This window comes from Neoarius graeffei, chromosome 7 (assembly GCF_027579695.1).
Source record: "Neoarius graeffei isolate fNeoGra1 chromosome 7, fNeoGra1.pri, whole genome shotgun sequence".
Lineage (NCBI taxonomy): Eukaryota > Metazoa > Chordata > Actinopteri > Siluriformes > Ariidae > Neoarius > Neoarius graeffei.
This window is the reverse complement of record NC_083575.1, coordinates 23,069,471-23,087,523: the sequence shown is the minus strand read 5'-3', so window position 1 is coordinate 23,087,523 and position 18,053 is coordinate 23,069,471. Positions and strand designations below refer to the sequence as shown.

General features: G+C 41.7%; 1 protein-coding gene across 1 annotated transcript in view; it reads right to left on the bottom strand.

Annotated features, from left to right (window-relative positions):
• hcrtr2 (hypocretin (orexin) receptor 2) overlaps positions 1–18,053 on the bottom strand; it is an 82,431-nt gene that overhangs the window by 8,919 nt on the left and 55,459 nt on the right. The window contains exons 4-6 of the mRNA XM_060924610.1: positions 16,095–16,210; positions 8,854–9,074; positions 8,511–8,632 (exon numbers count right to left, since the gene is read on the bottom strand). Of these exons, the coding sequence (XP_060780593.1) occupies positions 8,511–8,632; positions 8,854–9,074; positions 16,095–16,210 (459 nt within the window). The remainder of the gene's footprint in view (positions 1–8,510; positions 8,633–8,853; positions 9,075–16,094; positions 16,211–18,053) is intronic.

Genomic DNA, 18,053 nt, shown 5'->3' with positions numbered 1-18,053 from the left:
CTCAGCAGCCATCTCCTGGTCCATGTCCTTTTTTCTTTTTTGCTGAGATGAGAATTAAACAATTATGTTTTTGCCATCATGTTTTTGTGATGTACATGTCAGTAATTAGTTTTAGTGTATGTGATTGAGGCGAGTAGCATTTTAAAGAGATTTAAAGTGTTAATAATAAACAGAATAATGTGGTTATTTTGACTTAAATGTTTACAATAATGGCAAATTATCTTTTGACCAGAGTACCTATTCAGTTTTGTTCCAGAAGTGATAACTTGAGCAAAATAAAGGCTGAAGCCAAGACAAAAGTGACAGCTGCAAATGTTTGTGTCCATCTTTGTGGTGTCTGTGTCCCTGGCAATAGATTTGCTCTTATCTGGCCTGAGTTTCCCAAAAGCATTGCAACATAAAGATCATTGTTAAATGGTAGAGGGAGCAGCACAATGAACGCTCTCTCTCTCCTAGTTAAAATGCTCTTAGCATTAAGAGGCTTTTGGGAAACTCACCTCTGATTGGTTGTTGCCAATTGTCCATTGCCCTAATTAGTTGCCCGGTGTCTCACCTGGCTACCCGTTGCTGGCACCATTGCCCAAAAAGTTGCCCCATGTATCATCTTCTTTAGACCTCTGTATTTCTTTGACTCATCTGCACATGTTCTTGTCCTCTTAGATCTTCTTCTTCTACCACTAGCTTGTTTGAAAAACATGGGGTTTAGGGCCTTCAGTCATGTTGCTCCTCACCTCTGGAACTCTCGTCCTCATGATATGCGTAATATTGGTTCTCTTCCAACCTTTAAATACACCTTTTCAAGCTTGCCTATTCTGTCTGACTTCAGCACTAATGACTTTTGCAATTTTCTTCTTGTATTTTAAGCTTTGTACAATCCAATTCCAAAAAAGTTGGGATGCTGTGTAAACTGTAAATAAAAACAATGCTATGACTTGCAAATCACGGAAACCCTATATTTAATTGAAAATAGTACAAAGGTAACATTTCAAATGTTGAAACTGAGAAATTTTATTGTTTTTTGAAAAAAAAATGCTCATTTTGAATTTGATATTGGCAACACATTTCAGAAAAGTTGGGACAGAGGCAACAAAAGACTGAGAAAGTTGTGTAATGCTTTAAAAAAAAAAACTAATGTGGTTAATTGGCAACAGGTCAGTAACATGATTGGCTATAAAAAGAGTGTCCCAGAGAGGCGGAGTCTCTCAGAAGTACAGATGGGGAGGGGTTCACCGCTCTGTGAAAGACTGCGTGGGCAAACAGTGCAACAATTTAAAAATAACATTCCTCAATGTAAAATTACAACCCTGATTCCAAAAAAGTTGGGACAAAGTACAGTACAAATTGTAAATAAAAACGGAATGCTATGATGTGGAAGTTTCAAAATTCCATATTTTATTCAGAATAGAACATAGATGACATATCAAATGTTTAAACTGAGAAAATGTATCATTTAAAGAGAAAAATTAGGTGATTTTAAATTTCATGACAACAACACATCTCAAAAAAGTTGGGACAAGGCCATGTTTCCCACTGTGAGACATCCCCTTTTCTCTTTACAACAGTCTGTAAACGTCTGGGGACTGAGGAGTCAAGTTGCTCAAGTTTAGGGATAGGAACGTTAACCCATTCTTGTCTAATGCAGGATTCTAGTTGCTCAACTGTCTTAGGTCTTTTTTGTCATATCTTCTGTTTTATGATGCGCCAAATGTTTTCTATAGGTGAAAGATCTGGACTGCAGGCTGGCCAGTTCAGTACCCGGACCCTTCTTCTATGCAGCCATGATGCTGTAATTGATGCAGTATGTGGTTTGGCATTGTCATGTTGGAAAATGCAAGGTCTTCCCTGAAAGAGACGTTATCTGGACAGGAGCATATGTTGCTCTAGAACCTGGATATACCTTTCAGCATTGATGGTGTCTTTCCAGATGTGTAAGCTGCCCATGCCACACGCACTAATGCAACCCCATACCACCAGAGATGCAGGCTTCTGAACTGAGCGCTGATAACAACTTGGGTCATCCTTCTCCTCTTTAGTCCGAATGACACGGCGTCCCTGATTTCCATAAAGAACTTCACATTTTGATTTGTATGACTACAGAACAGTTTTCCACTTTGCCACAGTCCATTTTAAATGAGCCTTGGCCCAGAGAAGACGTCTGCACTTCTGGATCATGTTTAGATACTATAGAGTTTTAGCTGGCAACGGCAGATGGCACAGTGAATTGTGTTCACAGATAATGTTCTCTGGAAATATTCCTGAGCCCATTTTGTAATTTCCAATACAGAAGCATGCCTGTATGTGATGCAGTGCCATCTAAGGGCCCGAAGATCACGGGCACCCAGTATGGTTTTCCGGCCTTGACCCTTACGCACAGAGATTCTTCCAGATTCTCTGAACCTTTTGATGATATTATGCACTGTAGATGATGATATGTTCAAACTCTCTGCAATTTTACACTGACGAACTCCTTTCTGATATTGCTCCACTACACTGTAAGCCCGGACTTTGTATTTAATTAAATGTTTTAATACAATGTACGTAAAAATTTAAGTTTGATTGCATTACTAAAAAATATTAAGTATATTCTACTAATTTGTACACATAGTCAAAAGTGTTAATAAGTTTAAGTTGAATGGCCTTAAAATTCTAAGTTTTAGTCATGACCACGCCTCTCTTTTAATCTGCGCAGAGTTGTGAAGCCGCCCTTTTAACTTTCACAGATCAGCAGCAGTTACGGGAGGTTTGGTAAAATTCAGAGTGAGCTTCAGCCAACGTTTCTTCTCTGAACTTAGTATTTTGGATCCTGACTGTCGGTGGGAATGTTTGTTTTAACTTTAAGAGCAGTGGAAATCGCGTGTTTTACAGTTACAGGTGGTATTTTACCAATTTCACGTCATTTTCATCTGTTGGCTAAGTTGCTTTTGTCACTGTGGAGAGCTCTCTGGATTTGGAATGGGACACTTTTGAAGACTTTTCGGATAATGTAAGTATACAGCACAACCATATCATAGGTTTAATCATTATATATTGTACGATTAAGTAGCTAACGTTAGAATTGACGTTCTTCCCCCATTAGCTAAGTGCTCACTAGCTGTTAGCTGCATTGAACACCCGACCGACAGCACAGAAAACGCGCTCTTCCACGCTGCGCAGCACAAGGCAGAAGGAGAGAGAAAGGAAGGCGACGGTCCGTTGGTGTATCACTGTTTGGATTTATTTGGACATGTTATTTGGTTAAGTAGGTTTTTGGTGTGTCAGTTCATCACTATTGCTTACCTTTTCCATCCTCTCTCTCTCTGCCCTCCTGTCTCTCTCTCCCTCTCTCTCTCTGAAAGTAAATATTTCTGTCAGTGAAAATCTTATATAGTATATGCATATTTTCTCAGTCCTGCCATTAAGAAAGATGAACACCATGCTGTCAGTCTTGTGAATCCAGGATTTGATTGTTTTTTTTTTCTGCTCCTTTTTTTTTGTAAATGTGCTATCTACAATAAAAGAGAAAAAGAATGTACATTTGTTTTCTTTTTTTGTTCATTAAAGTTAATATTGCTATTTATATTGCATTAAACCAACTTGGCATTTAGTGTAATGAAGTTAATATGTTACATTTAATGATTATACAAAGCAATTGGTTTAGCAAAAGATTAAGTTAAATCAACTTGGTATTTAGTGTGTTGTACTTTAAAATAGCAATTCCATTCCCATCAAGCATTTAAGTTTAATTCACTCAAGTTTTGATTATACATTACTTAATTTTTTTTAAGGCAACTGGTTTCCTCAAATTTTTTAAGTAAACTCAACTTATCCGGGCTTACAGTGAAGAGGATATTAAGATTTTAAATATTAAAGCAGTTAAGTGAATTAGACTTATCATATTAAGTTCTGAGCATTCTAGTCTTAAGTAGACTGCACAGTTTTTGTTTAGTTCATTAATTAAGTCGTTCAAGTTGATTGTACTTGACAAATTCATTTTCTCTACTCTTCATAACTTAAACCACTTAAGGCAATCGCTTTACGAAAGTCGTTTAAGTGTACTCAACTTATCCGGGTTTACAGTGTATTTGTCGGTGCAGAATTAGGGGGATTGGTGATCCTCTTCCCATCTTTACTTCTGAGAGCCGCTGCCACTCCAAGATGCTCTTTTTATACTCAGTCATGTTAATGACCTATTGCCAATTGACCTAATGAGTTGCAGTTTGGTCCTCCAGCTGTTCCTTTTTTGTACCTTTAACTTTTCCAGCCTCTTATTGCCACTGTCCCAACTTTTTTGAGATGTGTTGCTGTCATGAAATTTCAAATGAGCCAAAATTTGGCATGAAATTTCAAAATGTCTCACTTTCGACATTTGATATGTTGTCTATGTTCTATTGTGAATACAATATCAGTTTTTGAGATTTGTAAATTATTGCATTCCGTTTTTATTTACAATTTGTACTTTGTCCCAACTTTTTTGGAATCGGGGTTGTACAAAGAATTTGGGGATCACAACATCTATGATACATAATATCATTAAAAGATTCAGAGAATCTGGAGAAATCTCTGTATGCAAGAGACAAGACTGAAAACTGACACTGGATATGTGAGATCTTCAGGCCCTCAGGCGACACTGCATTAAAAGCAGACATGTGTCTGTAGTGGAAATCACTGTATGGGCTCAGGGACACTGCAGAAAACCATTGTCTGTGAAAACAGATCCACAAATACAAGTTAAAACCAGGTATAAACAATATCCAGAAACACCACCACCTTCTCTGGGCCCGAGCTCTTTTACGATGGACTGAGGTGAAGTGGAAAATTGTCCCGAGGTCTGATGAATCAAAAGTAGAAATTCTTTTTGCAAATCATGAACACCACGTCCTCCAGGCTAAAGAGGAGAGGGACCATCCAGCTTGTTATCAGTGCACAGTTCAAAAGCCAGATTCTGTGATGGTAGGAGGGTGCATTAGTGCACATGACATGGGTAGCTTGTACATCTGGGAAGGCAACATTAATGCTGAATGATATATACACATGTTTCAGAGAAATATGCTGCCATCCAGACAAAATCTTTTTCAGGGAAGGCCTTCCTTCTTTCAGCAAGACAATGCCAAACCACTTTCTTCACATATTAAAACTGCATGGCTCTGTAGTAAGAGAGTCCAGGTGCTAAACTGGCCTGCCTGCAGTCCAAACCTGTCTCCCATTTAAAACATTTGGTGCATTCTGAAACCTAAAATACAACAAAGGAGACCCCAAGCTATTGAGTAACTGAAACTGTATATCAGGCAAGAATGGGACAACATTTCTGTTTCAAAACTACAGCAACTGGTCTCCTCAGTTCCCAAACATTTACAGAGTGGTGTGAAAAGTAGAGGTGATGCAACACAGTGGTAAACATGCCCCCATCCCAACTTTTTTGAAACATGTTGCTGACATCAAATTCAAAATGAGCATATATTTTTCAAAAAACAATAAAATTTCAGTTTCAATATTTGATATGTTTTTGTACTATTTTCAGTGAAATATAGGGTTTCCATGATTTGCAAATTATCACATTCTGTTTTTATTTACAGTTTACACAGCGTCCCAACTTTTTTTGGAATTGGGGTTGTATTATTACTATTATTATAAAAAGCTTGATATATAACTTTCTGAATCCAGGCATCCCCCCCCCCCCCCCCATTTTTTATGTAAATTCTGAATACCAAGAGTGACTTTTTCTTCTCCAAATCATCCAATCCTGGTGTGCGAGTACACTCCCTGTGTTTGAATCTTTAAATGCGCCTTGGCAAACACCTATTATGTGGAGCAAATATCTCTCAGCATGACAAGCAAGGAAGACAGGCTGGCGAATGAATAATGCAAGCTTGTGCAAGCACTTTTTTAAACAATCCCAGTGGAACCTCACTTGAAAGAAATGCTCCCAACTTGACACAGTGCATACACACGTGTATGAAGTTATGAATCAGCTTAACTGTTTATGGCAAATTATCTATGAATTTAAAAGCTCCTTTTTATTTTAAAACTACTTTCATCTAGTGGTGTGTTCAAAGATGAGCCTAAAGTGCAACACAATTGGATTGTAATACGAAAAGTTGACTTTCACTTTAGTAAAATGCTAAGTTTACATTAACATTTATCATGAATTGCATTGGAAATTGTGCACAATCCCATTTCTGTAGATATTTCTCGAGTCAGTCGTGTATGTATTGTAATTAACAAGATCAGACTGATAGATTGATCACACAAAGCATTATTTAATACTTCAGAATGAATTTAGATGAAAACAGACAATCTCAGAACAGTCATTTAGGCTTAACATTAGTTATTTTCACTTGTGGTAAAAACATAACACTAACATTTTACTTTATTATTGTTTTCATGTACTAATTTTTCTCCAAATCAGAATGGAACCTCAAAGATTTCACAGTATTGGTTTACAGTTCTTCGTTGATTCTCCACATACTGCTCATCCTGGCACTGTGATCATCATTACACAGTTAGATAGAGCTATCATACAAATACCCACCAGTAGCAATGACCAATTGCACACTTAACGTCAGTTTTTGAGATACCCACTGGCAGCCAACCAGATTTCAGCAGGGGCCAGTGCTGCTCCAGGTTTCTCATACCCCCCCCCCCCCCTTTTTTTTTAAATCAACTGACAGGGTAGCAATTATCACAAATGGCTGGTGACTCTTTTGTCATGCTTCTTTGAACGGAAACAAGCAATTTGCTGGTTGCTATGTGTTGCTAAATTGGATGTACCGTAATTAAGATTTTCTTGGTATGAATCAAATGTGGGAGGAGAAGGTAGCATTATTGCTTCCCAGCTTCAGGGTCTTTTCCTGACCTCCTCCAGGTTCTCCATTTTCCTCAAACTTCCCAAGGTGGAACGGCTATACTGAATCGCTGTTGGTAGGAGTGTGTGTGTGTGGTGCCTTGTGATTAAAAAAAAAAAAAAAAAACACCACGCCATTCCAGTGTGTAATTTTCCACCTCACCCTCAGGTACTTTATCACAGACTTGTGAAGAATATTAACCATGCTGATGAAATATTAATTGAGATTGTCTTGTTGAAAATGAATAGGAACAGATGTTGCTGGAGAACAATGCTCATTTAAAAACTTTAAAGACCAGCTATTTCAAGGATAACAGAGTGATGTGGAAGAAAGAAAGGATCCAGCAAAGCCATGATGTGTCCAGCAGATGGAGATAACGTCTCATATCAAGCCTGATTAGACCATACACTGGCAGAAATAGGGGTACAGTAGGAGTCCATTTCTGTCCCCAAGGTACAATCTACACTAATGCCGCTTTTCCACTACCAACGCGGCTGAGTTGGGCTGAGCCGTGCCGTGCTGAGTTGGGCTGAGTCGAGCTGAGTGGGGCTGTTGGAGTTGCATTTCGACTACAACCGCGCTGAACTGTGCTGGCTGGAAGTGGGTGGACACATTGGGTGGAGTTAGCGAAAGTGGGTGGATGTCACGTGATGTCATTAGGCGGCGCAAACAGTGACATCAGTGAGCTTTTAAGCAGTAGTCTCACGACCCGGATAGTAAACAATAAACATGGAGTCGTTAGTGTTGCTGGTCTTGGTGCTGTGGCTTGTTGTCACCGACAACGCCAACAGATACTGGCAAGAGCGTATAGATGAGGTGAGGCGCATAAGGCTTCAGAAATTCTCGTAATTCGTAATTCTTCTTCTGGGTTTACAGATCCCAGTGTGCTCGCAGAGCGTGTGTGGGCATGTGAGGACATTCCTCCTCACCAATCAGTGCACAGGGGAGTGTCTGCTCACGCCCCTAGCCCCACTTGGCTTGGTTTGGCTTGCTTCAGCCCCACTCCAAAACCGTGCAAGTTTTGGGTGCTATGCAGGGCTGAAGCGAGCTGAGTCGTGCTGCTCTAAGGTAGTCAAAACGCGAGCCGTGTCGGGCTGAAGTGAGCTGAAGTGAGCTGAAAAAGGGTAGTGGAAAAGGGCCATAATATACCCCCACTAATATACCCCCCGGAGGGTTCCGGGTTCTAGGCCGGCGGGGGCCTTTCTGTGTGGAGTTTGTGTGTTCTTCCCATGTCTGCGTGGGTTTCCTCTGGGTGCTCCAGGTTTCCCCCACAGTCCAAGGACATGAGGTTGGGTTGACGTGGGGTGGCCTTGGGCTGAGGTGCCCTTGAGCAAGGTACCTGACCCCTGACTGCTCCCCGGGTGCTCTGGTGTGGCTGCCCACTGCTCTGAGTGTGTGCATGTGTTCACTGCTTCAGATGGGTTAAATGCAGAGGATGAATTTCACTGTGCTTGAAGTGTGCATGTGACAAATAAAGGTTTCTTCTTCTTCTAGGGCTCATTATTGGACCTCAAGGTAACTAGGTGTAACTTTATAGGGCCCAAAAGGTACATACATGTTCCCAAGCAGCATATAAAGGGTACAAATCTAAGGGCACCTTAGAGGGTACTGCCCCAGTGACAAGCTGTTATACCCCTAAAGGTACAATAATGTACTTTATTTTCTGAGAGTGTAAGCTCATTTACTCACCACTGAGGAAATTGTAGATGATGGGATTGGCTGCACTGTTGGCATATATAAGCCAGTGGGAAAAGGTGAACCAGGCATACACAGTTTCTCTGTTGTTTGCATTCTTGAAAGCACCAAACACTCTAGACATGAGAAAGGATTAAGAATATAAAAGAAATATAAAAAAAAATTAACATTTCATGAGCACATCAAGCTTGATCATTTCAGAGAACTGTAATATTTGTACATTTGTGCAGCATGTCTTTATACTGATGTGTATTTATACTTTTTTGCATAAATGCTAAAAATGTACTTTAAAGCTTTCTTCACAATCGTAGAGCTAAAACAAAAAGCCTCAAGGTACCTTTTCATGATATTAAGGATGCTAATGGGTAGATAACAGATGGCAAAGACGAAGAGCACCACCATCAGCATGCGTGCCGTTTTCCGTCGAGATTTCACTTGCTTGATCTCAGCCGACACCGCACTGGTCCTGACCTTAACCGACTCACCAGGGCCTGAAGCCTGAGCTGAACATTGCAGGGATTTCCACTTTCTCTGCACCACTGATGAAGTCCCTGGTATCTTATCAGACATTAACACTACATTGTAACAATAAACACTATAAAGCAGTGCTTTGGACACATAGCAGGCCAAAGTATTTCAGCGAAGACAAATAATACATTACTTCACCAGAGCGCTAAGCTATAATACTTACTGAGGAGTTGTAGCTCAGGGGTCTTCAATCTTAACCTCAACCCTCAGTGTGGCTGCAATCTTTCATTCCAACCATGTGTGTATGCCTCTCACAAAGTCCGTAACAATTCAGTCAGGAATGGTTGAGTCATAATTTCTTAAATTGGATTTAAGAAATAATTCAAATTCTTCCCTGTGGTTTAAACTTGAAATTATATTTAGATTTGGATAAACATGTATCTAATAATGCGTCTGTGAAGGTTCTCAGTCATCCAGGTCATTGTAAACTGTAGGTGGTAAAGAAGGACTTGCTTGAAATTCTTGAAGATGTTTCACCTCTCATCTTTAAAAAAATAAATAAATAAAATAGTAGTCTCACGTATAATTAGTGCAGTTTTATAAGGAAATGAGCTGTAGGTTTTACTGAGCATCTTGCAGAACCAGCCACAGTTCTTCTGGACAAGTTGACTGTCACACTCACTTCTTCATTTTGCACCAAAACCCAGTAGCCTTCATTATGTTTTCTTTTTTAATCTGAAAAGTGGTCTCATATGTAATATGCTGCTCAGATACAAACATTTGTATTTCTGTAACATTTAATTTTTATTATTTTTAGAGGGATGTGCAATATTTTAATAGGGATATTTTAATATTTTAATTGTTTGTGCAATATTTTTGCTAGAGGGTTGTGCAATATTTGAATTAGGGCAGTAGTGCAATAATTCCTGATAGAGGCCTGTGTAATATTAGGGCAATGGTGTAATAATTGTTGTGCATTTATTATAGGATGCATTTTTGTGGAGTGTGTATGTGTGTGTGTGGGGGGGCTCTGCAAAGACTGCCATTAGGCAGTAGGTAGGACTGTATGTTCAGTGTAACTGTTGATGTTTTTTGTTGGTGTCTTTTGATTTGTATGCTATGTGTGACACCGGTGCTCTTGTATGCTCAAGACAAATTTCTCTGCAAAGAGACAATAAAGATCAACTTAACTTAATCTGAAAGGCTTCTTCATTTCTGTCTGACTAGTGGGGAGTTCCAGGTATTTATCCTCTAGTGGACCAAAAGCAACCCTAAGGAGAGTCGTTGAGGTCACACGGGTCGTTGATACGCTCAGGCCAAGTTTACATTAGACCGTATCTGTCTCGTTTTCTTCGCGGATGCACTGTCCGTTTACATTAAAACGCCTGGAAACGCCGGGAAACGGGAATCCGCCAGGGTCCACATATTCAATCCAGATCGTGTCTGGTCCGGTGCTGTGTAAACATTGAGAATACGTGGATTAGGGCTTTGACTTCGATATTCGAATACAATTCGAATGTTGTGAAAAAAAGTGATGTTCGAACGAATATTAGGCAGCTCTAAATATTCGAACCTGTATATGGTATCATTAGGCATAATTCTTTTATTTTTGTGAATGTGGTTGTAAACGTTTTCAGTTCAGGTCACAGGTTTTTTTTTTTAACGTCTGTGGAATTTATGTGAATCGCGAAGGTCATTGTCTTTTGTCTTATCTGGGCACCTGTAGACGTTAGCATCAAGCTGGCACGCATTGAACAATGGAGTCAGATGCTAGCATGTTGGAGATTTGCACTCCGGAGAATTTAAAAAGTGATGCGTGGTGCTATTTTGGATTCGAAAAAAAAGATGGAGAATGCGATAAAAAAAAGGTTACCTGTAAAATATGTGGAAACAAATTGGCCTATCAATCAACAACTTCAAACTTGAGGGCCCACTTGAAGACATTGCACGCGGGAGCGCTAGAAGGTGAGAGGGGGCTGCGAGAGGGGTCTGTGATACGCCGGCAGGTGAAGATAGACACTCTAATTCCTAATATTAACTCTAATATTTTTCATTTCCTCATCAGAAGTCAGTCATTTTTGCGAGATTGGACAGAGTCTGACTTTATTAAGTACAACATAGGCCTACAATAAATGAAGTGTAATGTAACTGCTGATGTGATTAAATGCAATATAAAATGTGACTTTTTCTTCTGAAAATATCGGTGTTTGTTTTTTTTTCTGCAGATCTTTGGTTGGTTTTTGTACACCTGATGTTATAACATAAATGAAATTACTAACGTAGACTATGCGACACTGCGCAGTAATGCTTTCATGTGCTGTTATTTTTGTCAACTTTGGATAGTTGCTAAAAAAAAAAAAAAAATTATTAGCTTACTTGCGCAAGTAGCCTATAGGCCTAAATTAATTTAGCCTACACATGGTGGAATTTACATACCATGAAGTTCATAAGTTAACGAAGTGAGCACGTAAAACTAATCTGTGATCTTATAACATATCGTGTCCGTGTTTGTTTGAATTGTGAATCAGAGACGCGAGCAGGAAGCAGTGACATGACAGCTGACACCGGTCTCATTCAAAACAAACATTCTCAAAAGCCAACACGAATGGGCTCGGAACGGCAGTGTTATAAACTCACAGATTAGGTGTAGGCGTAGCAGTACCTGCTCATTTTGTAAACGTTCCCCTTTGATTGTCAGTGAGGCTACAGTTTAGAGGCTTTCATCAGTACAAGCAACCAGGAAACCGAAGGAACAGCATTTCACACAAAAAAGGCAACGGACAAACGACGAAGTTTGTGGATTATGTAACGTTAAAAGTGTCAGCCGGTATAATGCCAATTACTACGACACTGCACGTTTCATTAGTAGTGGTTGTAAAAACACGCCTGAATATTTCATATTTCCTGCACGTAATCTTATTGACATTGACTGAACACTGCCCCCTGGTGGACTGAATATCATATTTAATTTTGATGCCGAGGTGTTAGTGAGGCATTTAAGAATAATATAATTAATAAAAGTTCGAATACTATTCGAATGTCTAGATTAATTTCCAAACGAACTTCGAATATGATTTTTGGGCCAAGGTCAAAGCCCTAACGTGGATACGCGGATACACTGTGCTGAGCTCTAGCTGGCGTCGTCATTGGACAACGTCACTGTGACATCCACCTTCCTGATTCGCTGGCGTTGGTCATGTGACGCGACTGCTGAAAAACGGCGCAGACTTCCGCCTTGTATCACCTTTCATTAAAGAGTATAAAAGTATGAAAATACTGCAAATACTGATGCAAATACTGCCCATTGTGTAGTTATGATTGTCTTTAGGCTTGCCATCCTTCCACTTGCAAGTGGTAAGTGACGTGCATGCCCGATATGCACTGAGATCACACACACAGCGGCTCAGTCCCGAATCACTGCTCGTGCGCTTCACTTGCGCGCTCTGTGAGCTGCGCAGGGCCGGAGTGCGCACCCTCCAGAGGGCACTCGCTGTTCAGGGCGGAGTGATTTGGAGCGCAGGATGCCTGCGGAGCCGAGCGTATCCGTGTACTGGCGTTGCTGTGTGCACGCGAATCGTGTATTGGCGTTGCTGTGTGCACGCTAATCGTTTTAAAAACGTTAATCTGATGATCCGCTGATACGGTCTAATGTAAACACCACCTCAGTCATCCTGTAGGTGTTAGGGTCACTGGAGGCCTGGTGTGAACGGTGTTAGCAGCCTAGAGTCGTTAGGGTGATCTGCGGGTTGGTGACTCTCTCTGCCATCATGGGAGTCATTGAAGTCAGCTGAGCCTTGGGCCCTGTCCACATGGCAACGGATTCAGGTGAATCTGATAAAATTGTTTATCATTTCGGCCTGGCGTCCACACGGCACCGGCGTTTTGGGTGCCCCAAAACGATATTTTTTGAGAACGGTTTCCAAAGTGTAAAAATCTGGCAACAGTGCCGTTGCGAAGTCGTCTGGATGAGAAGAACGGATTTGTTTATGATGACGTCACAACCACATGACTAGAACAAGCAGCACTCTCGCTGTTTTGTATGAACCACTGCATTGCATTCACTTTTGTATACAGCTTTTCTTTTAAATAAACAAGTAACTGAACCATTTCTTGAATTTCTTTTTTTTATTGGATAAGACTGCTTTTCAAAATGTTCACACACAATATAAAAAGTTATATAAATTATATAAAAATGCTTTTCAAAATGTTCACACACAATAAGAAAATTAAGTTATATAAAACTATGCACACTAATAAAACTAATTTGTACACACAGAAGGCACGATTTCCTCGCGTAGTCGCAGCCATCTTCTTCTTGTTGTTGTGTGTTTGTTCCTGTGAGTACTTCACGCCGGGTAGAAGGGGTTTATGCGCATGCGTCCTACTTCTTCTATTGTTCTGATGTCTCCGATGGGACTGTCTTACAGCGCACGTAGAGGTGTGGCATGTGTATTTCATCGTTTTCAGCAAGCGTTGCGTTGCCATATGTACGTGATATTTTACTGATCCGTTGCCCATGTGGACACGATATTTTTTAAAATAAAATCTCGTTGCCGTTGTCGTGTGGATGTAGCCTTGGTGTGGATGTGTATTCAGTTTTCTGGGAAGTATGCCAAGGATTGCATTGTAGGTGGCTGATGAGTGGTGTCTGAGACCACCTCCTCTGTTCAGTGATGGTCGTTCCAAGTTGACGAAGATGGCTTCTTTTACTCCTCTTTCAAACCACCGGTCTTCTCTGGTGAGAATGTATAAAAATCTGGTTGGGTGAGTTCTCTGTTGGATGAGTTCTTCACCCACTTCTCTTGGATGTCAGGTTCCATTGCCTGGTCAGATTTCTTCTCCAAGTCAGCATTTCTGTCTTTCTGTTTACACATTCTCACCAGAGAAGACCGGTGGTTTGAAAGAGGAGTAAAAGAAGCCATCTTCGTCAACCTGGAACAACCATCACTGAACAGAAGAGGTGGTCTGAGACACCACTTATCAGCCACCTACATTGCAGTCTTTGGCATACTTCCCAGAAAACTGAATCCACATCCACACCAACACTCAGCTGACTTCAATGACTCCCATGATGGCAGAGAGAGCCATCAACCCAGAGATCACCCTAACGACTCTAGGCTGCTAACACCATTCACACTCGGCCTCCAGTGACCCTAACACCTACAGGATGACAGAGTATCAACGACCCGTGTGACCTCAATGACTCTCCTTAAGGTTGCTTTTGGTTCACTAGAGGATAAATACCTGGAACTCCCCACTAGTCAGACAGAACTGAAGAAGCCTTTTGGATGAAAGGTGAAACGTCTTCAAGAATTTCAAGCAAGTCCAATTGCCTTCTTTAGCACTTACGATCTAATAATGTCTTTCTGTCAAATATGGGTTGTTGATAGCAGTTAACCTTATTTTTAACATCTGACTGCGGTATGTGATGTCAGTTAGCTTCGCTTCCATCACACTTTTCATCAGCACTCATCAACATACAGTACTGTGCAAAAGTAAAACCTACAGCTCATCTCATCTCATCATCTCTAGCCGCTTTATCCTGTTCTACAGGGTCGCAGGCAAGCTGGAGCCTATCCCAGCTGACTACGGGCAAAAGGCGGGGTACACCCCGGACAAGTCGCCAGGTCATCACAGGGCTGACATATATGGCCCTTTTCCACTACCCTTTTTCAGCTCACTTCAGCTCGCTTCAGCTCACTTCAGCCCGACATGGCTCGCGTTTCGACTATCTAAGAACAGCACAACTCAGCTCGCTTCAGCCCTGCTTAGCCCCCAAAACTCGCACGGTTTTGGAGTAGGGCTGAAGCGAGCCAAACCGAGCTGAGTGAGGCTAGGGGTGTGAGCAGACACTCCCCTGTGCACTGATTGGTGAGGAGGAGTGTCCTCACATGCCCACACATGCCCCGCGAGCACGCTGGGATCTGTAAACACCGTAAACCTGGAAGAAGGAGAATTACGAATTATGAGAATTATGAAGCCTTATGCGCCTCGCCTCATCTATATGCTCTTGCCAGTATCTGTTGGCGTTGTCGATGACAACAAGCCACAGCACCAAGACCAGCAACACTAACGACACCATGTCCTCCATGTTTATTGTTTACTCTCCGGGTCGTGAGACTACCGCTTAAAAGATCACTGATGTCACTGTTTGCGCCGCCTAACGACATCACCTGACGTCCACCCACTTTCGCTAACTCCACCCAATGTGTCCACCCACTTCCAGCCAGCACGGTTCAGCGCGGTTGTAGTCGAAATGCAACTCCAACAGCCCCACTCAGCTCGACTCAGCACGGCACGGCTCAGCCCAACTCAGCCGCGTTGGTAGTGGAAAAGCGGCAATAGACACAGACAACCATTCACACTCACATTCACACCTACGGTCAAATTAGAATCACCAGTTAACCTAATCTGCATGTCTTTGGACTGTGGGGGAAACCGGAGCACCCGGAGGAAACCCACGCGGACACGGGGAGAACATGCAAACTCCGCACAGAAAGGCCCTCGCCGGCCACGGGGCTCGAACCCAGACCTTCTTGCTGTGAGGCAACAGCGCTAACCACTACACCACCGTGCTGCCACCTACAGCTCATTTCCTTATAAAATTGCACTAATTATACGTGAGGTTACTTTTTTTTTTAAAGCAAAGGGTTGTCTCACACCAAATATTGACTTTGTTTCATTTATTATGGCTTACTGCTGGTTATAGTGTTTTTTAAAAAGCTGAAACATTTCGTTTAATTATTTTTTAAGCAATTTTTGGTCTCCAGCATTTTTTTTCCATGTGCCTAAGACTTTTGCACAGTACTGTATGGATATTAACTGACTTAGTGTTACATTTAACAATCTGACTTACATCTGTTAATTTGATAGAAAACGCCTTCCTGAAGTAGAAGAATGCAATTGTAGTGTCAAGTCTCAAATAATGACAGTCCATTTAAGCTGACTAAAACGATAGAGCAAAGGGTCAGGTTCCCCCCGTTCTATTAATGAAAACTTGTTTAGTATACTGAACAGATAATAGACTATTTGACTATGGTCCCCATTAAGATTTGGCTTATGATGAAAGTCTTTTGAAGTTGGTGAGAAGTGGTATGAAACATATTTCACCTGCTGGCACCAGAGTTTCTGACAGATCTGGATGTACGCCAGGATCATCAGACACAAAGGAGCAAAATAGGTAACAATAAAAAAGCAGGTGTGGTAGACCTTGGGGTAGATCTCATCTGCCAAAAAGAGAGAGCGACCACACACACACACACACACACACACACACACACAAGGTAACCAACAAATGGGGGGGGGGGGGGGGGGGGGGGAACCCTGTCAGTTTTGCCTCTTTTATTTGTTCCATATGATAGAAATATAGATTGTCAATTATAGATAGCAAATTTCCTGTCTAAAAAAAGGTAGATATGCTAGCTGGCCCATTAGCTGAGTTAGTAAGGCAAGCTGTTTTTTTTCCTCATATGTAGGAACAAAAAAAAGTTTGCTTGTTTGTCTGTTGCATACATTAGCATAATGAGGGTCGATGTAGCAAAAATTTTTAAACCAAGTTGAATTTACCTTCATCCATGTCACATTATGGCCTGTGTTGTGCACTACACTGTAGTGCTGCACTCCACTGTGTTTAAACTGATATATTGAATGAAATCATACCTTTGGCTTGATGTTAATTTGGCAGTTCAAAGGTAAGACATACAGTAAATAAAAAGGTAGTGGTTTACATTGCTATTCATTGGTAACAGAGATTTCCAATGAATGCTTCTGTTGAACAACAGTTAAAGTCGGCCTATCAGATGCTCATTGGCCATGCTGTGAAAACTCTGCATGCATAGGGTGACCAGAAGTCCCGGTTTTACCGGGACAGTCCCGATTTGGGGTTGTGTATTCCGAGTCCCGACAAAAGTCTGTCGGGACACGGATATGTCCCGGTTTTCGCCACTCGTGACGTTTGCGACTGAGCAGTGTGGGAATCATTAGCAGAGAAATGTCTGCATTTACTATTTTGATGAATTGACAGGAATCGCAAACTTTCCTGGTTACTGCCCCCTGGCCCTGTGGCATGGGTGTTTATTTAGCCACATTATTCCAGACAACAGAACGTGTTGCCATGCAACAATAAAATAAACATTAACTGGCGCGAATGTTCTTTGTCTAGCAGCAGTAATGCCGCAGCAATTATGCCGAAAAGAAAATGTACCTTTTCCAAAGATTTACAGGGCACCTACCCCTTCCTCCGAGAGGTGCAGAACAATGCGCATGAAGCCTACTGCACACACTAAGGCCAAGTTTACATTAGACCGTATCTGTCTCGTTTTCTTCGCGGATGCACTGTCCGTTTACATTAAACCGCCTGGAAACGCAGGGAAACAGGAATCCGCCAGGGTCCACGTATTCAATCCAGATCGTATCTGGTCCGGTGCTGTGTAAACATTGAGATACGCGGATACGCTGTGCTGAGCTCTAGCTGGTGTCGTCATTGGACAACGTCACTGTGACATCCACCTTCCTGATTCGCTGGCGTTGGTCATGTGACGCGACTGCTGAAAAACGGCGCGGACTTCCGCCTTGTATCACCTTTCATTAAAGAGTATAAAAGTATGAAAATACTGCAAATACTGATGCAAATACTGCCCATTGTGTAGTTATGATTGTCTTTAGGCTTGCCATCCTTCCACTTGCAAGTGGTAAGTGACGCGCATACCCGATATGCACTGAGAGCACACACACAGCGGCTCAGTCCCGAATTACTGCTCGTGCGCTTCACTCGCGCACTCTGTGAGCTGCGCAGGGCCGGAGTGCGCACCCTCCAGAGGGCACTCGCTGTTCAGGGCGGAGTGATTTGGAGCGCAGGATGGCTGCGGAGCTGAGCGTATCCGTGTATTGGCGTTGCTGTGTGCAGGCGAGTCGTGTATTGGTGTTGCTGTGTGCATGTTAATCGTTTTAAAAACGTTAATCTGATGATCCGCTGATACGGTCTAATGTAAACCCCACCTAAGTGTTTTGTTCTTGTACTGAGTTGGGTAGCCTATGTTGCAAATGCTGTGCGCTCCTGTGGGGGCTTTC